The 23,697-nt window shown below is 40.7% G+C and overlaps 1 protein-coding gene across 6 annotated transcripts in view; it reads left to right on the plus strand.

The window, feature by feature from the left end:
* Positions 1-23,697, plus strand: part of NR3C2 (nuclear receptor subfamily 3 group C member 2) — a 222,717-nt gene that overhangs the window by 164,608 nt on the left and 34,412 nt on the right. For all 6 annotated transcript variants that reach the window (XM_054824700.1, XM_054824696.1, XM_054824697.1 and 3 more), the window contains 2 exons: positions 16,981-17,319; positions 17,737-17,881. In XM_054824700.1, the coding sequence (XP_054680675.1) occupies positions 16,981-17,319; positions 17,737-17,881 (484 nt within the window). The remainder of the gene's footprint in view (positions 1-16,980; positions 17,320-17,736; positions 17,882-23,697) is intronic.

Genomic DNA, 23,697 nt, shown 5'->3' on the forward strand with positions numbered 1-23,697 from the left:
ATGCTTTAAGCACCTTTTAAAAAAAATACATGTAATTCAGTGATACAAAATACACCTTTTCATGAATGCTCAACCAAATTAATTTGGCAGTTTTATTGTTCACCTCCTCCTTTTCTTTGTTGAAAAAGTGGAGCTTTTTCTAAGCTGTTGTACCATCTAATAATCTTTAGAAAATTATTCATCAAGTCAGCAAATAATTTACCTAATTATGTTCTTTTCTCAATTTTTGTTTTGATTTTATAACAAGCATCTGCAACCTGTAATTTCTGCAAAGCTGAAGTTGCCAAATAGCACGTTAATTCATCCTCCTCATTTCTAGAAAGCGTGTGTGTGCAGTGCAGGCAGACGTATCCCTTCGGCAAGTAGGACTCCAAAACTTTTTTGGGAGTCATAGTTTGTTTGTTGTTTTGTTGGTTTTTTTTTTTAACTCCAGTGCCATATGCTAGACTTAATTATTGGAAGAGATTCAGAGTGAGCAACTGCACTATGAAGGTATGCTGGCCCATTTTTGGTTTATGCTCTTTTCAAGATTCTGTAATTAATTTTCAGTTAATTATGGACCAGAATGACTTCATGAATTGTGAAGTTTCTTCCAGCATACGCTGTGATCAGATTTGTCGAGTCTCTCACTTCCACACGAGACATTTTCATTTGACTCCCACCTCATGCTGCTGTTCCTTAGTGGTGTGTGGCCCCACGGCAGCATCAAGGGGGGGCTGCAGTGAGACCCCCAGTCCCACACTGGTGCTCAGCATGGTTTCTGATGCCACCACCAGCTGCATCTAGCAAGGCTGGTGGCTCACAGCCATTGCTGGGACACTGCATTGCAACCAGGGTGGCACAGAGCCTCCTGGCTTCGCTCTGCTGCGCGCTGTGCTCTGCGCTGAAGCCTGGAGAAGGGGAATGTTTTACATGGTGTGACTTGAGGAGACCCCCACCCACCCCCCTTTGGTTGGCAAGTTAGTCCTCATCCCTCTGATGTGATCTGGTAACCAGGCATCCCTCCCTCTGCTGCGTGATCAGAGAAGATCCTTCTTCTGCCATGGGATGTGCCATACACGCTTAGGGGACAAAAAAGCATTGAGAGGAGTGCAATCCTTACTGCCTCGGCTCCCATATAAAACACTGCTGAAACTTACCAGTGCAGGTCTCCCACAACAGTGAGAAGTAGCTTGCTGAAGCACCCTTTGGATATCGAAGGGAAACGAAATAGATTTCACCTTGCAAATTACATAGTTCATTGCTCTGTCTGCAGAGACTGCCTGTGAAATTTGAGTCTTGGGTTTGCATACATTTACATGTGTAAGACACTTCATGCACAAGATGCTGTTGTGTGATTTGTAGTCTTCACTTGCAGATATCCTTATTTTTTATACATTAAAATATTTCAATAATCTGAAAAATAGATTAAATGAGAGAATCAGTAATAAGATACAGTACTTCACCTTTTTGCCCAGCTTTCCATTTTCTGTTTAATAACTCATACTAGTAGGGATTTAAAACTGTGGTGTTATTTTCAGTTACTGCAGCTTATGTGGTTTATATTATCATTGTTCCTATCTTTTTGAGAAAAAGCATCAGGGAGAAAAGGAAGAGAAAAACCCCATGAATATTAGAAAACTGAAAACTAAGAAAAACTTAATGTATCCTCTTGGTTTTCTTTAAAAATTTCTATCAACTTTCTACTAACCAAGGTTTCATAAATTTGAAAGGAAAAAACCCTGTGTGTAAGACAGTAAAGCGATTTTGGGTACATGTACGGTTAACTTTTATTTTTCATTTAAAATTTAACTGCAAAGTATTTTGAAATGCCCATTAACTTTAACTGCATTTTTATTTGCGTTTATTATGTAGCATTTTCTTCTAAGGGAATCTAGTCAATTTTTTTTTTAATTTGAACATTCAGCTGGGTTTGTGTCAGTTCCTCCAAGAGATTTTTACCAATATACAGCAGTATATTAAAGTTATTTGTGGGTTTTGTGAAGCAAAACCTCATCTTATCAATTTTTCTTGCATTTTAGCTGGACAGCTTTGTTGTGGTACCTACCAATGTCTAGGTTATCATTAGTATTGTTTCAAAAACATTCGTATTATTCTAGGTGTGACAATTTCAGAAAACATTTGTGTTAGAAATTCCTCAAGTTGTAAGATTATGTTAAAATCGGTGCTTTCTCTTAGCAGAGAAGTGAAGCACTGATTTTCCAATTTTTATTTGCATGTACAGTGTATTGAGCCCAAGGGAGTAAACTAACTTTAAGTTGTAGCCTGCAACCATGCTACCTTGTGCTGTGATTTTGTTAGGTTTCCCAAATTGTCTCGTGGGTGTACTCATAAGAGGGATCCACGGGGAAATTCGTGTTGCTGCATGGAGTCCGTGCTAGTGACCCTTCAGAAGAGGACATCCTTCTGCCTGAGTAAGGGTCAGTTGTTCTTAAGGTGCTGCTGTTGCTGCACCACTACCCCACACCTTGTGAATATGTATTTAAAAAAAAAAAAAAAACAACCAAAGTCAGTCCTGCTGTTTCGCATCTTGTAGGAACCAATTTGTTCAGCAGTGAACTTTTCCTACTTTTGTGTCTGTCTTCCTTCATGTTACAAGATCTTGCCCTCCTCTTGATGTGACTCCTTAATTTTTCAATTTGAACCATCCTGAAGAGTATTGTAGATAACTATCAGAACAGTCATTTGCCACAACTATTAAGAAACTATTTGGGAAGGATGATTAAAAATGCAGAATTCTGAAGAGGGCTGGTAATGTCAGAGTAATCTCTCAGGCATCGATTAAAAAATGCTATTGAAAGTGTGTCCTTGTACTTTGCATTTTGATGATTATTTTATTTCATATGTGAAGGCAGCTCAGGAAGACGCAGTGCAGTAGTCTGAAAGCACACAGCTCGCGTCCAGCAATCCCTGATCAAAGTCCTTATCGGGTTCACGTTCTCAGTCCTCCTTTGTTTTTTGCTGGTTTCAGCTCTGACTCTGACAAGCACCCAGCCGCCACCACCAGTGTTTGTCTTTCCTCCAGGAACAGTCTTTCAGGCTTTTGGCACGAGTCTGCTGAACTCCAGACTTCCCTGTTTTATCTGCTGGACACTTAATCGTACCACTCGTGGCATAACGCCCTCGGTTGCCAGCCTCGCAAAGGAGCTGCACCTTTTCTGGGCTCCTGCTGGGAGTGGGTGTGCCAGCCTGCCCTGTGTCACGTGGCGGCACCGTGCGGTTTTGTCTGATTTCAGCAGTATGCAGCGCTCGCTGTGCAGGCTCAGAGGTTGCTCTTTCCCGAGCGATTCGTATTCTATACGTGGCGTCTTGCTTCGATTCAAAACACGAAATGGAGGAGGGCGATCACAGCTGACTGAGAGGAATGTTTAGGTCCTCCCAGAAGAGGCGCAAAAAAAATCTCCCACCCTTGTGCTGCTGTTAGGCGATATGACTGAAGCACAGCAGTGGCTCGTGCTTGGATGCCTTCTGCCAGGCATTCGCTGGCTGGCTTGCCTGGATCCCCTGTGCAGCACCCATAAGCTTTTAAGCTTTTCTGCCTGTTGTCAGGGCTCCAGCTTTCACCTCCAGGATGCTCCCAGGGTAGATGGTGTTTGTGGCCTCTTGACTCCCCAGGACCAAGGCTAACCCCCTCTTTTTCCCCTGTGCCCTGGTACACCACTTCTCTGTCTTGTAGGGCATTTAAATTTAACAACCTATTTTCCTGACAATCCTGAAATGAATTGCTGTTTATCTTTGTTGCTCATACAGATGCATAAAAGCAAGCAAACAAGCCCGTTACACCTCTGTTCATTGCTTTGTCTCATTGTGCTGGAGCAGACCAGAGTGCTTCAGTGTTTCCGAAAGTTGTTACACGCAGCTCTTGGTGATGTTTTGTTTTTTTCCTGAATCACCAAATTATCGTGCTTCCTTCTGTATCCTTTTCACTCTTCCTTCCCCACTGTGAAAGTGTAGTCCTTGCTATGAAAGCATGCCTGTGTCTCCAGTTCCTCTTTCCAGAGCTGCTGGTTATCGCCAGAGCCCTTTTGACACCTCCCTCTGTGGTCTGTGGTGGTGCATTTCCATTACTTCCCCATCAGCGCGAGAAGCTGTAGGAGCAGGAAGAACTTGCCCTTTTGGCTTCCGCCGAGCCATTGCTTTGGAGATTTTCCACCCGAAAGATGGTGTGAAGATTTAACTTGCCACGGCTGACACAACCATGACCAAAGTATGATGGGCTCGCTATGCTGAATAGTGTTTTTTGTTAAAACCCTTGTTAGCTGCCTGCAAATGTGCTGTGGACCGATTTGGAAGACCCTTGAGTAGAGCAATGAGAATGATCAGCAGTCTCTCAAGCTTGACTGGTGGGGACTGATTGAATTACTTGGTATTGTTTAGTCCAAAAAAAGGCTGGAGGGAAAGTTGAAGAGAGTGGCAACAAGCGTTGCTTTAGCAACAAGTGTTGGTAAAGAGAAAAAGGAGATGATCAGCTTTCCATGTCTGTCAAAAGCAGGACAAGAAGTAATGAGCAGCAAGGAAGATGCAAGTGAAGAAATGGAAAAGTATCTGTTACTGTAAGGCCGGGGAAGCACTCAAATAGCTGGTCTGGAGAAGAGGTGGAGTCTGTCATTGGGTGTCTTAAAGATCAGATGAGACATTTGTCAGAAGTGATGAGGGTACAGTTGAGTCTGGTCTGAGCAAGAGGATGGATCGTGCGACTGTCCTAGGTCTCTTCCAGACTATGATTAGTATTAGGTAACTGGAGTTAAGCTAGATAATTGGCATGCAAATAAAAAAAAAACAAAGTGAAAATGTTATTTCCATGTACAAAAAGACTTTTTAGACTTTGACATCACTGATCTTCATTGAATGAGCTATTCTGTGTCTCTGTCCTCTGTGTTGACAGTTTGTTTAGAAGAAGCAATGATGCTAAGGCTATGCAAGTCATGTGCTCTTTCTTCTGACATTGTGTTGCTTTTTTGATTGTCTGCTACTTTGGCACTTCACAGGTTTTAAATTGACTCTAGAGCTGTGGTTTACTCCAGTACTGTTACAAGGAAAATTTATTCAATCACAGATTGTGCCTTAGCACGTGAATCTGTTGTTCTTTCCCCTTGTCCTGTCATATGTACTTTGCTTCAGAATTACCTTAGTAAGTTGCATTTTGTTCCGAATCTTGTTTCCTGCTTTTTTCCTCACCAAATCCCAAGTGCATGCCTTTCCATTTTTAGTACCCGTGTTTTGCTAAAATAAGTGTCAGCAGTGGCAAGGATACCTGGCTCAAAAAGCAGACTTTGGAGTTCAAAGTTAGTAGAAAGAACAATCCACAGCAGGTTATGAAGGAAATGTTGAGCCCATATAAGCCTTAGAAATACACAACAGGCAAGAAGGTGGTGTTTAACAAAGAAGGAGGCAAGGTGAAGGCACTGGTTGGAGCATTCCTGAGCCACCCGGTACCACACATCTTCCTGCAAATTGGTGATTTGTGTGCTTTTGTGGTTTTCTGCCATCAGTTTTCCCATTTCCCCCAATGCTGTAACGTTTTTGCAGTGGAAATCATCTTTGCTGCATAATATCCCTGCAGAAAGTGCAAGGGGAGGAAGACTGTAGAACCTGAGCTCACAAGACCAGTCCACCCTGAATGGAGAGTAGGGGGGTTTGTCAGTAGGGAGTAGAGAAGAGCAGAAGAATTTAGAAATGTGCCATGCTGTCAGTCGCAGAGAGATACTTCCTTTCATGATGCAGGTCATAAGTATGGGTAATACTGCAGAACTACATTTTCCCTGGAAAAGTGGTTAATATCACATACAGGGTGTCTCACTAATGTTCAGGATGATTTATTAAAGCAGGAGATTAACATAGTTATATTTTTTTTAATTTTTTTTTTAAATGACTAATGGTGAACTGGATGATGAAAAATATGGCCGAGACGACTGCAGAAGATAAACAGCCAGCTTGTATTTCACAGATAGCGTTGCTGTTCTGGGAAGCAGGGTAGATGATTTCTAGAAGATGAGGGACAGACTAGCAGCATTGAATGTATTATAAATAAGGTCATTGGAGAGAAATCTAAGTTGATAAAAACTGGAGATGTGGAAATCTTACAGGTGAGGAGACAAAGTATCTCAAAATTTTTGTTACTTGGGAAAAATATGACGTAACCAGAAAGACGGCAGAGGGAAGTGCAGCACTTACCAAGCTGAGTTCTAATAGTAGTGCAGGAACAAAAATGAAGCAATTAAAGCATGGCATACTCTGTAGCATGGATGAGAGGTGCTGTGGTGGAGTTTGCTTATTGACGCTTTTGAAAAACTCTGAAAAGCTTGTTGAGTACCTGTGTCTCCAGTGTAAATACAGAGAGGAAATTTCACATGCAGTAAATGTCTACAGGACCGTATCAGGGGCAATTGAGATGGCTTAGTGTTATAATTGGGATGAAGGGTGCATAAATCATGGAACAGTCTCAGCATTGGGTATCAACCCAAATACAAGCAAGAGAGAAGAGTTGGACGAGGAATGCCTGCAGAAGGTTGGATGGGAATGGGTGTCTTGGGAGGAAGGTTGTTGGTTGGCACAAGGAAGAAACCAGTGATCATAGCCAAGAGCATTCAGTCTGATATAGTGGAAGATTTAAAAATCTGTTCTCCAAAGTTGCCCTAACTTTGTTTTTAACCAAATTATTACCAATACTAGCAGTTCAAGCTGCTGATGTTTCATTGCTCCAGGTGTCTTAGAGTTTTAGGTGACAAATACTGTAATTGTTCGTGACTTACTCTTTGCGTTCATTGCTGGTGTTTTACTGCTAGTCTTTAAATCTATTTGATGAATAGTGAAAACTACTGATGCATTTAGTAGACAACGCTTAGCTCAAAAAATCATTGAATTTGCCGTACATTTGAAGAATGAATAAATAATCAGTAAAATATGAGTTTTGGGAGCATCTGAAAAGGACTGATTAAGATTAGCTTTCATCAACATTATAATTTTCTTTTGTAAGCTTTTTTTAAGGCTTTGTTTATTGGATGATTTAAATATTTAGTAAATACATTTCTTTTGAAATTAATGAAGAAGCACAAGAGGGAGTTTTATATACCAAAAATGTTATCTGTGAGACTGTATTATGTCAGTTAGGGATTTTATATGAAATATATGGGGGGGGGGAATTTTCATACTTTAGCCATTTCTCATTAAAAAGCTTTATCAAAACCAGCTTGATTTGATTTTAACAGGAAACCACTAATTGGCATTTGGTAAAAGTTGTTCCCACACGGGGAGGAGTACCCCTATGAAACTGTTATTTTTCAATTAATTATCACTTTGAGGATTGCTGAGAAACAAGCAAATGTGTTAGACATTTTCCCTGACAACCTAAATATTCCTGTAAAATGCACTTTGGAACTCAGCTTTCTTTTGTCACTTTTGTCCTCCATCTCTTCACAAATGCGTAGCCTGAAGCTCGGCATGGCTAAAACAGGGATTAATTCCCTCTGTCTCTTACCCACACCCTCCCCAGTGCCTTCCTTTCGTGATTGCTGTGGGCATCACTGTCTCATCAGACAAGTAGGTAACCTGAGCTTCATCATTGAGTCAGACCTCAAAATATGCAAGGTTTGATCTGGGCTTTCACCTTAGTTTTTCTGAGGCAACTGTGATGGCTTCCATGCCATCTTTGCAAGGATGCTTCTTTTATCTGTGCTACAAAGGCTATCCCGGCGAGCAGATCTCCATGGCTATGGATGCACAGTCCTGAATCCTGCATGCAAAAGCCAGTGCGCTGCAGAGGAACCGTGTCTGTTCCATGAGATGTGTGCAAGTGCTGTCATGAGGTGCCACCTCCCTGTAGGTGTTTGTATTTCACTGCTTGATATCTCTAGCCATAAGTATAATCAGAAGCAAATGCAGAATTCTCATTAAAATATGGTAAGATTTCTCATTAAGTGGGTGCATAATTACTTGAAATAGCATTCTCCAAAAGTAGCTGTGAGTGGTTTGCTGTCACACTGGAAGGGCATCTGAAGTAGGGTCCTATTGAGGGTCAGTTCTGGGTCTACAATTTTACTAATTACTTGCATAACAAAGTAGAGAATAAATACCTACATGTACAGATTTGGAAATTGTCCTCTGTGGCCAGAATCAGAATTCAAAAATATCTTTAGTTCTAGTGTCTGAAACCAACATGATGGCATTTTCAGTAAAGTGCAGAGGCTTATGTTGAGAAGTGCAAGATGAGGTATACAAGAATGAAATACCTGCGAGGAGCTGTTCAGAGACTGCAATGAAGAAGCATGGTTGCGTGATGATTGTATGTTAAATTTAGAGTCAGAGATGTAAAATTGCTGTAAAAATAGGGAAGTCTCGTTTGATACTGAGACGTTATTGTGTTCTTGTCAGAGCTGGCAAGTGTGTGCCTGATGATTGCGTCTGGTTTTCAGCACTGCTGGTCAGGGTGGTGGGGATGGGGCAACCTTACGAAATTGTCACCTGTGTTCTGTTCCTGTGCCAGTTGGTAGGATTAGTGGCACCTGTGTCCTTCCTCATGTAGTCGTCTCTCATCTCTTCTTGAAGATCTCCAGCGTGGAAGTCTCTGCTGTGTCCCTTGATAACCTATTCCAGTTTTTCATAGACCTTTACATTTATAAAGCTTTCCTTAACATCTAAACTGAATCTTCCTTCCTGAAATTTCATATCATGTGCCTGAAGGAAGGTATATACAGACTAGAGACCGCCCAGGGAAGAACAAGGATAATAAGAAGCTTAGAAAAAAACTATAAATCTGTAAGGAAGAGCTGAAGAAACTCCATTTATTTTGGTGTAGAAGAGAGAAACATATTAAGGCAGCCATGATGCCAGTCTTTCAATACAAAAAATGGTGTAAAAGAGGGGACAGGAATAGTAAGTTGTTCTTTATGGCCAGTGGGGGAATGATGAAGAGAAATCAACTTTACTGCAGAAAAAATGATGTGATATAGAAGATATTGGGGGAAAAGTGAATGGTTAGATGTTGGAGGAAGGTGGGGGATATTGCAGAATTCCCTTTATTGGAGATTAATAACATACTGGGTTGAGCAAAGTATAGTTGATCCTGCTGAAAGCAAGAGGATCAACTGTTTCACATATATTGTTTCTGTGCTTTACAATGCTGTACTGGAGCAGCATTGCGCTACATTGTATATTAGAGCCTGTTTCAAGCAAAACAAAATGCAAACACTTCTGAAGTTGTCGTGTAAGTAAGCAAAGTAATAAGCAGGAAATATTTACCTAGTTACAGTCAGTTTTATCAGTAGTTTAAATCCATCTAGAATAAAGAGCCAAAATATTTTTAAATGAACGCAAGGAAAATAGCATACAATTATGTAGATTAAAATGTGCATTTCTTTCATCTGTGCTATACCTCCCTTTTTGGTATAATGAATGTGAACCAAGAACAAGAATTACATGTATGGATGTGCCTGGATCATTGCAGGGACTGACCAAAGGCAAATAAAATGTGACATACATAGAACAGACTTCATGCACGTTTATTCCTTGTCCTTAAGCTGTCCAATCCTGTCAAATTAAAGTGTTACTTATTAATTAGTAAGCAGTTGTGAATGACGTTGGCAATGCCAAACAATGTCATTATTTCAGTTATGCCTACCACTTTATTTTACTGAATTCAATTGTTGGCTTTGCGCTTATTCTCCGATAAAAGCTTGCTTCTGCTGGTGGAGGATAAAAAATTAGGAAATTTTTATTGCTTTGTTAATTAAACTATACTGATTCCTCAGGCTCACGGCAAGTGATACCATTTTCTATCACTTTCTATCTCCTCTGGGTCACAGCTGTCGGAATCAGATTTTTAAATTTATTTTGCTATGTGAAGGCAAGACCTTTACTTTCTTCCTCACCAGCTGCAGTCTTCCTTTCTTTGTATATTTAGACTACTTGGTCCCTTCAGCACATCCCAAATGCCACTGCAGAAATCCCCCTTGAATGGCCACAAGAGCAAAGTCCTTTTGGTAGTGTGTCTTACATGATAAAGTGATCTCGTACTCTCCTTTTAAGTCCCTGTACTACTGGTCCCCTGCTTCAGTAATTGCTTTTCATTTGCTTCCTCTCCTTGGTCTGTCCAGTCAAACCAGTGACTTACCTGCTTGTCCGTGTGTCTCCCTGGCCCTCTTACACGTGGGACAACGCATGGGGTCACGTTTAGAGGTTCTTCATCTACCGCAGCTCTACCTGAAAAGCAGTGGTTTGCTTCCCAAAGTGGGTAGTTGGTTAATGGAAGCTTTAGGGTCCTGTCTTGGTTGTTCCCTTGTTTCCAGAAGAGTAAAGGGTGCACGCCTGAATGTGCTTTGTAGAGCGAATGGGACGACACTGTAAGATCTTGTTTGCGTTACTGCTTTTCACTTTATTCCATGCATTTGCGTGTGCGTGTGTGTGTATATATATATATAAAATGACTGTATTATTATCTAGAAATTTCTCAGCAAAATCTCATACCCGTTGTGCTAGACACTTATGTGAAAAAATGTCTGTACTAAGATAGCTCAAAATTTTCATATATGTCAAGATACAACAGATTTGGGGGAAGGGAATCACTATTTGTGGTAGCAGTAAAATAGCTAATGAGAACAGATGTCAGCTCACTGAAGTAAGTGAGGCAAAGGCACCAGGCAAACATGATGAAAAGATTCAGAGGAGGAAAAAGTGGCATTTTTATGGAGCATTTATCTATACAAAGGTGGAAGCAAGCGACAAAGTGTGTATGCTTGGTGAGGGCTCAGAGGAGAGTCTACCCAAAGGCTGTTAGGGCTGCCTCAAGGGGAGAATGGGCAGCTTGGTCCTTTGGTGACTCTGGTGCAGGAAGGTGCCGGGGGCTGCTTTTGGAGAGCAGAGGCGGGTGGCAGTGGAGGGGTGTGCGGGAAAGCCCAGAAGCATTTGGCATAGGTTGAAATGGAGAAAGCTGACAGCTGTTGAGGTTGGGAAGGAGATGGTGGTGGTAGCTCAGGTGCAGAGCTCAAGCAGTGAGGTCGGGACCTGGATGGAGGAGCTTGAGTATTTGAAATGCAGGTGTACACTGGCATGGCAGACAGAGGCGGCACAGTTCAATGTGGTCAGAATATGTTTGTTTTGCAGCATATTGTCTACCCTCAGACTGCCTAGATCACTGGTAGCGCTGTACCTAGTTGAAATAATCCCCAATTATACCTTGTTTGAAGTGCATATCGTGATTTTTTTCCCTTTGTCTTTTACATGCATTTACTCAAATTGCTGTTTTCTCCTCTTCTTGTTTACCTCTGTTCAACGTCCATCGCTTTCTGTGTTCTGTTCTGTGTCCGTTTTGGTTTCCCCTTTCCTTCCGCTGATGTTTTCTGCTTTACAGTAAAGGTAGTGTATGTTCTTACAATGTGATTTTGATATCACTGATTCAAATATGTTCTGCAACATGGATAGAATAAAGATCTGTTGGGTCAAGATCAGTTTGGTCCTAGCTCTGGCAGAGCTTTACATGTGTAACAAATAAAGCTCTTAGTCATCTATACAATGTCTTTAGCTATGCAAAAAATAATTGGGTTTTGATAGGCACCAAGGCAAGCACTGAATATCATCTTTTAAAAAAAATAATCTGATTCCAGGGGATTATCATTGCAACTCTTGTAATTCACTCCATGTAGAACTATGGATAATTTTCTAAACTTCAGATTTTGCTTTAGAGCACTGGATGCCAGCATGAATTTGCAGAGCATTTTAGATTGTTCATTTACTAAATTTGAACACTGATTCAATTCTGCAAACAAGATATTACTCTGTTATAAAACTGCTGAGTTAAATCATAATATTTATGGGTTCTTTTATCTACTATTGACAGCATTTTATTCTTTGGCATTTCTGGATCCCATTTTTTAACAATAATGCTAATGAAAATTATTGAGTCTATGAAAAACAGTTATCAGACATGTGGCTCTGTGGAGTCCATAACTTGTGTATATTCCCTAGGGACAAAGGGAGTATAGATTAGCTCCCTCTAGACCCAACTTGTATACCATGTCTAAGTTTACTATGGTATTTTTAAAAAGAGTGTATGGTAGCTTACCTGTCTTGTAACTACCCTAAAACCTCAAACTTAACCTTTGAAAATCAGGAATGCCATGGATTTGTGGCGGATATTCATATTAATGTCTAGTCAGAAGACAATTTACAATAGGGTCACATCCAGTTAATGTCCTGTTATTTGACTGACAGTAGCATTCACTGTTGCAGGTGACCAGAAGCCTATTCAGTGTTTTACAGATGGCACGAAAACTCCCAATCCTGAAATAGCTGGCCTCCCTGTTTCGTCTTTGTGACAGGAGTCTTACAGATGAAGGGTCAATACTAAGGAACCAGTTGTCTAAATCTGAATTCACCCCAGTCTCCTGTGAATAGCTATTTTCAAACGATTAAGTCCCATCTTTTTGCTAGACCATAAGGCTGAGGCTGTAGTAAGGGGAGAAAGATACTAATTTGACTTTCAGTCTTAACAGTGCTCAAGACTGTGTTAAAGGGGTTTTAATCCGGCATCTCAGCCTTCCTCAGTGCCTCTGCAGCAGTACCATCGTCCCTTTCTAGGCAGGTGGGACTGGGGGTGACAGATCAGCAAGCTGGCGTTCGCAGCCTGATCTCATTGAGGTCTTCCAAGCACGTGTGGTTTTGAAGAATTTGCAGGCTTTTATTTGAACATCATGGACACAGGCCTGCTGGTATTAAATCCAGGTAAAACTTTGCCTGTTGCTTCCAGAGGAACAGGGACTGCTATTTGTGGTCAGACTTGTAGCTTATTTATTCCTCTGTTACACTGTAAGTTATTGTTAGAGCTACAGAGGAGGTCTGTTGGACATGCCTTTTTAAAGTCCAGCTTTATGTGACTTTTCAGATGCTTCACCTTATTTTTCATTATTTTTATTGCAACGTACAAGACCTTCTAAAATACTTATTCAACAGAAGTCATGTCAAGATATTTGAGGTATTAATCTCAGGTATATCTGCAATATGTCTTTCACTATTGTTTGTTTTTCTTCAACTGTTACTCTCTCTCAGATGGTTTAAAAATACAAGGATTATAATATGATATCGTGGCTGAAATAACGCTGAACAGGAGGGGCAAGAAGTCCTACAAGTAGAGATAATATGCAGTCACTGGCTGTGCAGCCATTTGGATGAAAGTCTTGTCCTAACCCCAAACGGGCTTCAGACTTGAGCTTTGCCACATGAAGAGCCCCACGCATGCCTCATCCCCTGGTCTGCGTGGAGAGCCTGTGACTTGTTGAATGTTTCCACGTGGCAGTCCTGATGAGCCTGGCTTTTACCCACCAATTCAGAGGTGGCTTTGTCGCTTTTATAGTTGATATTGCAGTTAGAGAGCAAATGTGAAAAACAGCTTCAAAAGACCGGCTCGGAGTATGTGCTGCTCAGAGTTTGTATTTAATCTTTAGTTGTTGGTTTCTGTGGGAGTTACCAAACCAGTTGAGCTACAGCACTGGCATGAAGCCAAATGAAAAATACAGTTTTCTTCACTGTAAACATGACTGTCAAGCAGTAATGTTTTTCTCAGCTTCATTTTAAAGGCATTATAATGGAAGAAAATGAAACTAAAACACATTTTTATGCCAGTATTATACATGGAAGAATGCTATTTCTTTTTTCTTCTAATGAAAAACACTTAGAGAGTAGAAGATACAAAACTGTCTTAATAAATATGTAATCAATTATCTGCATTGCTAGATACTTGATGGAGTTGGTAAACCAATACATTTGTCATTCTGGTGTAGTTATGGTGAGAATGCATTTTTTTGCCTCTGCAAACATGAAAAATATGTAAAGTCCTTTATTTTTAGTCCTGTTTTGATAACAGAAGAAAAATAGTGCCTGATAAAACTTAATGAATAATAACAGCAAACACTAATCTCTATCCACTCCTTTAGGTTTATTTTTAAACTCTTTTTTCAGTGGCCAATAGCTCTGTTAACTCATCATCAGGTATTCTGCCGAACTTGGCCATCCTTGCTTTGCTTTTGGGACTTGTTTTGTTGAAAAATGTGTAAGTTCAGCTTTGCCTTTCTGAGATAAATGCAAACTATATTTAATGCTCACAGTGATTTCACCAGGATGTCGTCATATAGGTGCAACTGCACCAAATGGGGAACAACAGCATTTTCACTTACTTTGCAGAATTAAATTTATCAGAGTGGTCTGCTTTGCCTCTAACTCCCTCCATTTTATTTTGCAGAGTGAGGAAAAAGCTTGTTTAACAAAATGTCTGATCAGCTGCTGCTTTGTAAAATGGCTTTTTGGGTACTAGGAACGGAAATTGCATCTTGAAGAATGGATGTCAGCATCCATGTAACTTGATGCAACTTGATGCACTGGAGGATGAAAAACCCTTCAGTTGTGCTTCATTGTTTGAATGAGCTTTTTTAAGAGTTTTTTAATAGAAAAGTAAGAAACAGGATTGGAAGGGACTTTTATAAGGGTCATCTCGTCTGTCCTGTCTCTTGAGACAGAATCAGCTGCAGTGAAACCTCTTCTGACAGATACTTCTCTCGCCTCTTCCTTATAACCTCAAATGACAGCGATTCCCCTGTTTCCCTATGTTATCTCTGCTAATGCTTCAGGTAATTAGGAAGTTTTTATTAAGTATATAGGGACAGTTGAACAGTGACAGCACTTTAAATTTTATTAGGACTGGCACATTTTTATTTGCATATCTAATCCTTTTATTAAAAAATTCCACCCGCCACACTTGGTCTGGATGTTTGGAGGCATAGAGAAATTAAGAAATTGTTGAAAGCAGACAACGTGTTCTAGGTGAATTAATGAAACGGTGTCCAGCTCTCTGAATGAGAACTGATGAAAGTTACCCAAAGATCTCTGAAGTTCTCATTAGATCTCCTGAGCAACATTGATGCTGAAATCCAGCCAGGAAAAGATCCTTCTTTCATTGTGTGATGGAAATGACACCAAACTGATGTTCAGATTTTGCACTTACTGCTCAGTGTAGTATGTGCTGCAGTAGTAATGAATTGTATTCAGGTTTCGAAGACAGTGAGGGAGTGGATGTTTGACTGGGCACCTTCAAGATTGTGTGTGTGAGTGGTAGTTTTGCTGTTTTCCATAGCAATGTCCCATGTTTACCCTAACAAATAAGCTTTTCTTTTGGATCGTGGGATGAGCCAGCTCCTCAGAGTTCAAGGTACTGTCCCAGCAAGGAAGTGTTGAAAACAACAGGCTATTGTTGCGCTTGAGCGTGCGTCTGTATCCTGCCTCGCAGGCGCTATGAGCTCAGTCGCAGCCACTGGCTCTGGGCAGGCAGCCCCAATTTCAAGGAAACAGTAAAACACTAATGGCTGCTGTCGCCGGCAATGGTTGGAGGGCAACAGCAGCTCTGCTGTTGAGGAGGGTTTTCTTAACACATGGGGTTGAAGGAGTTTGTAGAAGAGTAATGAGGTAGTTCTGTGCATCTTTGTGGGGAGTTTTCTGCACTGTAATAAGAGAAGTGGGAAGAAGCACATAGAGCAAGCTTTGAAAACTTCCCAGGAGGCAGTGGCATGGCGTGCTGAGCTGGAGTGGAAGTGAACGTTTTGATAGTGGAGAAGAGAGGAGGGGTGAGATGGAGGTTGGCCAGAAAGGATCCTGAAACTGCAGAAAAGCTGCTATATTTAAAGAAAGATAAGGAGGGGAATTGATGACGGGGAAAAAAACTCGAAGAGATAGACTTGGGATAGGGCATGGACTAAGAAGGGTGTTTGCAGTAATACTCTAAGTAGGAGTGAGATAGACTTGTATTTACTGATGCCAGTAAAAGGGATGTTGCAATAATCAAGAGACAGGAAGATAAAAGTCCAGACAAGGGTTTTAGCCATGTACAGATAGATAAGAAAGACTATCTTTGAGAGAAGTTACTCTGAAAGAGCTGTGGATATTTAAATTTAGTTCATTAATTATTGATTTTAAAGATTATGTTAGTTACATTTTCCTATCGTGCAAAGAGGGGTAAAGGGCTTTTGGGTTGCTTTTGTGTGCGGGTTTTTTTTAACTTAATTGTCTTGCTTTTTGTTTCCTGTTCTTTCCTCACACTACAAGATCATTTTCCTGCGGCAGGAGCAGGGCTTTCTGCCTGCTTACATATCTGTGCTTTGCATGGCAAAGTTGGGAAGGGAATTCACAGAGAATGGCAGGCATCTCTGCAAAGAGTGGAAGCACGCTAGCATTGCTGTCTTCTGATAATATTTAGTAAAGAAAAGTAGGGAGGGTAGCATTAAAGAAAAACAGAAAAGGCAAAAAAAAAAAAGGGGGAGAAGGCAAATCATTAGAAAAATGTTGCTAGAGGGAGAGGTGTTACATGAGGCTCAGTGTTTTTTCTTTAACTGGATAAATATTTTTAGCATTATTTCAGAACTACTCAAGAGAGAAGGGGACGAAGCTCTTGGGGAACTAGCAAAGCAGCAAAAGCAGAGGGATTTGACTAGCTTAGACTGTTCAAAATAGATTGACTGCATTTCAAGTTGAGGTGTGGCCAGGGTGGACACTAGGACTCAAAAGCTTAGGAGGGTTCTGGGTCTGCTAATTTTGGGCGTAGCCAGGGAGGGTTTTTTTGATGACCAAATGCAATGGAGAACATGAATTGGAGACTTGTAGGTGATAAGTGATTCATTTAAGCTACAAAACAAATGAAGTTCTGAAGTGTTTAATTGGCACCGACCACAGTAACTGAGATGTTTTACGCATGTCTTTATGGAGACAGATGCTGGACATTTTGTCACTTATAAAAACATCAAGTAAAGCAATGGAAATGAGCTTAATATCTGTCTTTCGGTCCTTTTTCCAGTGTAATGATGCTGCAGGCAGCAAGGTATTTCTTAAGGTCCTGCACCTGTCTCCCTTGAGAATTTTGAGATGATACTTCTGCTTCCATGTTCTATAAAGCCAGGGTTATGCTGGCTTTCTGTACTGACTTGGTTCTCATGCTGCTCATCTTCACAGCCCGGAAGTCCAAAAAGTTGGGGAAATTGAAAGGGATGCACGAGGAGCAGCCACAGCAGCGGCAGCAGCCACCGCCCCAGAGCCCTGAGGAAGGGACGACGTACATCGCACCCGTGACTGAGCCTTCCGTAAACACAGCACTTGTCCCCCACATGTCCACTATCTCACCAGCACTTACTCCCTCTCCTGTTAAGATCCTTGAAAGCATTGAACCAGAGATTGTGTACGCAGGATACGACAGTTCGAAGCCAGACACAGCAGAGTACCTGCTTTCCACCTTAAACCGCCTGGCTGGCAAACAGATGATTCAGGTGGTGAAGTGGGCAAAGATACTTCCAGGTAGGACCACGAGGCATTTGGTGAAATTTCTTTTCACTGTTTTCTTTTAGCTTAATGAACTATTTGCTTGACAAATTGCATCTTTAATCTGTGGGCTGTGTTGAAAACCCTCACGGGGGGTGTGAGATGAACATCTGAGAAAAGATTATTGTTTTTTGATTTATGTAATGTTTGTTTCATATGTCTGTGATCGATATTTAAAAGCCTTCATTTTGAATAATAGCCTCTTAAGAAGAAAACATGTTTTGTCACTGGAATGAAAAATTACAGTTTTGTTTTTTCAGAACTACTCTTTGTGGGAGTGTTGCTCTTGTTTGTTAATACTAGAAAAATAATGAGTGATGTATTCAGTGCTGGTTTGGCCAACCCTTGTAGAGCGCAATGTAGTTCATGGGTATTTTCTGGTTTGATCTCTAGGATTTAGAAACTTGCCTCTTGAGGACCAAATTACTTTAATTCAGTATTCATGGATGTGTCTGTCATCATTTGCCTTGAGTTGGAGATCATACAAACATACAAACAGCCAGTTCCTCTATTTTGCTCCAGACCTGATCTTCGATGAGTAAGTATTCCTTAATGGTCCTTTTCAGTGCAGGCTGGAAGGATTACTCTGTCTTTATTTGCTTACCTGCATACCTGCAGTCTAAGAAAATTTCAGCTAATTCCAACTTAAAAAGTAGCTTAATTTTATTTTTTTTCAATGACTCAGTTTTCAATTGGCGAAGCTTTGATACTGCCATCCACATCTCCTTATGTATGTGGATGTGTTCTCAAACTAGGACCATCCTGCTGGCTTGAAATGTGATTGTTTATAGAAAAAAATATTTTTTGGTATCTACTCAAGCTTGGAAAAATATCTAACTTCTAGGAAATGCGAATGTTTAAATTGCCAGTTTTTTTCAGAGCAGTCATATAATGGTGCTTTTGTTAACAATATACAGCTGTTCAATGTGTTTTCTTGACAGTCTTAATTACCCTTCTTTGCAACCATGAAAGAAGCCAAAATGTTTTTTCAGTAACGAAACATAACTTCTCTTATGATGCATTCAAACAAAAAGAAGGATCAACCAAGGAACCATTCCTTCTGAGTATGTGTGTTCCTTCATGTTTTGTGTTTTAGTGCTTTGCTTTTGATGAGTATAATTTAATTTCTGTTCCATTTGCTGAGTGTTTATTCCAAGACAGTAAAGTCAAAATTTAAGCAAATACACAGGCAGTCTAACTGGGGTCATGTCATATGTTTATCCCAGAAAGTTTGGGGTTTTTTTCCTAGAGGTATAAATGAGACATAATCAATAGGATATGGGTACTCTCAAAGAAGAAAAAAAAACAAAAAAAACCCAAACAAAAAACCCACCCAGGAAAAGAGTGAACAAAAAATAACTTGCTGCTCAATCTACTGAAGCATTCTGAAATGTTTTTCTTGGAGAAGATGCTTTGTCGCTGTCCATCTTAATAGTCTTTCTTTGATTTAGGAATTCCTGACTAATTAATGCATATGAGATTGGTCCCAAAGCAGTGAGCAATATCAAAGGAGGATCGTTCTTTTTTTTAAAGAGGAGGAACTGGTGTTGCACTGCATGTGGTTGAAAATGTGGTGTCAGCCATTTTCCTTGTTGAAAGCGCCTCCACCGTGACTTGCACATTAGAGAATCGCCACGGAAAAAGTATCTGTATGTAAAGCTAAGTGAAAATGTGAACTTTAAAGAGTTTAGTTCTCCTGGGGAAATATAGACTAAAAGTTCAAACACAGGAGCAGCTTTGCCTTATCTGAAGAAAGTCAGTTGGGGGGTCAAAATTTATTGGACAGCAAAATCAATCCTGCTTGCAAATAAAAGTGTATGTGCATTGCTAGCTTTCTTGTACCGTAGCTGGAAGTAGCTTCCAGAAGTTGAGATTAATTGCGAATTTTGTGCTGCAAGCCTTGAAGATGGGTGCCTGCAGAATTATACTGAGGTTGAGGTTGGGATCCAGTTGGGAAAAGGAGTGTAATGTCATGGAGTGCAAAATAAAAACAGCTATGTATGTAAGATAGTGGTCTGGTCTCCTGCATGTTTAACAGTGTACTCATTGCATAGCTACCAAAGGTAGCAGAAGATATATCTTTCTAAAGAGAAGAAAAATAAATTACCAGGAGCTGTGTTAAACTGTGAGATGTGGGACAGGGACTTTTGAAGTAGCTAATCAGAGCAAGAAATTTCCTTGGGGTAAAAGGGGAGGAGTTAGGTTTTACTCCAGAACGGTAATGGACACATCTCTGGAATGAGAGGGTTTTTCTCACTTTGCTCATATTTCATACTTGATGGGAATCATGGGAGACATTTGTTCAAGTTTCTCACGTTGCCACTCAAGGTGGTAGTTGTGAGACTGCATTTGGAGTCTGAGTTTTGGGCTCCCCAGCACAGGAAAGTTGTTTGGAAACTGCAGAGAGCCTCGCAAAAGTTGGCCGAAGTGTTCACGGGCTGGCTGAGACAGCAAGGAAGCTGGGCTCCTGCAGCCATGTGCTAGCTGCAGTGGGGATTTAATTGCAGCCCTCAGCTTCCTCATGAGTTGCTGTAGAAAAAATGGAGTCAGACCCTTCATGGAGGCGCCCAGTGGAAAGATGAGAGGCTGCGATCACAAATCTAGGACAACAAACTGCCTCCTGGGCAACAGGAGGAGAAATTTCATAATGAGACAGTGAAATAGCAGAGCAGGTGCCCAGAAAGACCCTGGAGTCTCTGTCTTTGAGGATGTCCAAACCTTGACTGGGCAAAGCCCCAAGCAGCCTGCTCCAACTTCGTCATTAACCCTGCTGTGAGCAGGGGGTTGGACTTGAGACCTCTAGAGGTTCCTCCCAAGCTAAATTAGTTTGTGATTCCAAGTTCAAGAGATGCAATGCTTTTCCCAATTTTGACATAAGATCAGATGTGAATTACTGGAATTGTGCAAGTCAGCCAGTACAGTTCAGTGTAGAAAGCATTCAGATAAGCACAAAACATAATATTCCTCTTTGTGAAAATACACTGTTTTGAAGCTTTGGAATTGCTGAAGGCTGGTCTTACCTTTTGAGTACCATGAACTTGGAAATGTGGTGTGTAGTTACAAACATGGGCTTTCATTTCTGTGCCATGAGGTTTATCAAACCTCCCTATAGTTCACTTGGTGCAACTTTTCGAGTGTTTTACTGTCCTTGGCATTTTAGGACGTGTATTAGTTGATACGGAATGGAAGAGAGAGCCTTTAAAATGACTTTTCCTTCTTCTGGATTGAGAGAGTTATGTTCCTGTTATCACCTGGCCAAGATTTTCTTGGTATTTCTTCATATTGTGTTTGGAGAGGTCATTTCCCGTCTCTATGCAAGAAGTAATTAGGAAGGTCCCTGGCCAGTGCCATGCACTCGGCACCCCAGAGGGTTCAGCATTTTCTTCAATGAACGGTTAAAAACCAGTGAAAGTAGAGGTTGGCATTAGCAGAATTAATGTTGCTTTGTTTTACATTAAATGAATTTTCCGTTTACTCTTAACTACTGTGAATAAAAGGAAGTCGTAATGTTTCTGGAGGGCCATGATCTATGATCTTGTTTTCTTTCTTATTCTGAAGGCCTGTAAACAAGACGAATAACAAATGAGGATGTCTGTTGTTAATAGCTGTTAAATGTACCTTTGATTGTATAAATACAGTGCAAAATGCCTCCCTACTAATACATGGTTTGATTTTCTGTTAGGCTTCTGGAAGGCTGGAAACGTTCGTCCGCTTTTATTTAGTCATGTTACATATCTAATTAAGTGTACTGTTTGTCTTTATGGATCATGTGTATATTGCATTGCTTTAATTGGGCTTTAGTAAACGCGAAGATGAGGGATAAGAAAATGGCCACTCAGCCTGTTACAGAAATGCCTAAAAACAGCCTGAAAAGAGGCATAAAATACACCAGTGGAGGGTATGTGTGTAAGTTACAGTACGTGGGGGGGTTTTAATCCTTTTTTTTTTTTTTGTAGCATAGTAGTTGTAATCAAAACTAATATTATATATATATGTAGCTTTAGTTTTAATCCACAGTAAATCTTTAAAAGACGGTCATATATATGTGACACTGACCCCACATAATTCCTATTGCAGTTAAACACTCTTAAAGGATGACTGTTGCGTATGTAACAACACTCAAAAGATGTTGCAATAATGTTGTTATGGCTGCAAGCTCAAATCTGAGAAGCTGCGAAATTCCAAAATGAAGGTGGTCTGTGAAATCGTAGTTTGAGCCCTTTGGGTACGTGCTTTAAAGTCTGTATCCATAACCAAACCTTTAAGATATGTTATCCCATAATATCTTTCCTTTTTATATTGATCAGGTTGGATGAGTTGCAGGGATGATACAGGATTACGTAGTGAGAGACTGTTGGGTTTTTACTTCATTTGTTGCCAGCAAAGAAGCCTTACCTTGAATGGATCTAGGGATTTGGGAGAACAGAGAGATATTAATGAGGAAGATTTTCTTAAGACATGGCAAAAAACTATCCCTGATTCAAGACCTAATCTCTGAGACGTTTCAAGTTCCTAATGCAAAGTAACAGAAATCCTACAGAAAAAAATGGCTGTTGTTTAACTCGAGGGAGGGAGAAATTTCTCTTAAGACTTAACCAAAGACTTTAGCTGAAATTTTCTCATCTAATTCAACCTGAGGCAGGCATATGCATAGACAATTTAAGTCCAGAGCATTAAATTGGTAAATTTATACACAATTGAAAGCAGGAAACTGAGTGGAGCTGCTTGGAATGGGAGCAAGAACAAAGCAAGGGACATAGCAAAATACAATGTTTTTTAGCGCTAGCTTATTTTCAGGGATTCTGTCTAAAGCTATGCAAAATTAACTGTTTGCTACAGGCAACAGCCTAAAATACGATTTTTAAGATGTGGTCCTGGAAAGGTCGGGAAGTTAGTTTCAAATTCCCTTGGCCTCTCCCTTACTGGATGAATTAATCATTGAACTAATAGCTAAAATGGCTCTTTCTCTGGCTGTGTCCTTTTGAAGGAAAAGTCCCCAACATTTTTGAAAAGACATGGCCAGACAGTTTAGGTCCTAGAAGAAATCTGATGATCCAAGTCTTTCAATAGTAGGAGTTCATGTGTTTGCAGTGCAGAAGTCAGATGCCTAAGCCCCAGAGGAAAGCAAGAGATGCTCCTTCTTGCCCACGTTTCTGTGACAGGCTCGGGCAGTTGCTGTCCTGCTGGCTAGTGGTGGCAACTTCCCAGGTATCTGCTTCTACCCATAAAGTCAGGGCATCGGCTGGCAACCTTTCAGAGGCTCAGGAAGGGATAAAAAGTATTTACGAGAGCAGCAATGCCGACAGAAACCCAGCAGGAGCCAAGACATGGCATGGCGAGGATCCTCGCTGCCCCGACGTGGGAAACTGGCGGGAGCGGTGGGACATGGGCTACCTTCAGGGCCAGGGCTTGTGGTCCCAGCACATACCCCCTCCCAGCTGGAGGCCGGAAACTGCATCCCTTCTGGTAGGCTGCCCTACTTATCCTAAGGAAAGGGGATGGCTTTGCACATCTCCATAGGGCAAAACTCCAGCTGGCGGCATTGCTGATGAATATTATAAATCAAGCTGTGTGTCCTCTTTGGCACACGGTGGTTTCTGTTGGTGTAAAGAAACCAGAGGGCCAGCCCGATGCTGGAGTTTCCCCCCCCCCCGCCCAGGTCTCATTTTTTCTTTTGATTTTAGGTTTTATGTGTTCTCTTTGTAGACTTCTAAAGTCTTGGGGACTTTTGAAGAAGAGACTCAAACTCCAAAATCATTTGCTATTTTTAGGAAATTTACCCACATTATCTTACTTATCATTCCAGCCTTATCTAGCTGTAAAATAGCAATGTTGGGATACTGAAAGAGTTCAGTAATGCTAAGACACTGTGTTGAGACATTTTTAGTACATTAAAGTACAGCATCAATATTTCAACGGTATTTTGCAAATGTACCGAATTACTAATGTGCTATGTGTTGTCTTGCTGCTTTGATTTTTCTTGGTTTGTCATCTGCAGCATAAAGAATAAATCGTAGGTGCATAAGTGTGCAGGTTCTGAATTTCCTGGCCATTGTACTTTCTTCTAACTGTCATTGGATTTTTACAGAGATTTTTACACTAGTCAAGGACTTGAGGGTTTGCGTGATAAAAACAGCACTAGGCATTGCACGAGGTACCCAGAATTACTAAAGTGAACTTGAAAAACTGAATCTAAAAACTGGGGCCAGTTTTCACTGGATCAGCGATGTCTTTTTTTCCATCCCTGAAATTATTGTATTGCATCATATGCAGCTCAATCCTTACAGAAAAAGATTTCAGTACACTGCAGTTTATTGAATATTATGTACAAAATATTAAGAGCAGAATATACCA

Source organism: Grus americana, chromosome 4 (assembly GCF_028858705.1).
Source record: "Grus americana isolate bGruAme1 chromosome 4, bGruAme1.mat, whole genome shotgun sequence".
NCBI classification, from domain to species: domain Eukaryota; kingdom Metazoa; phylum Chordata; class Aves; order Gruiformes; family Gruidae; genus Grus; species Grus americana.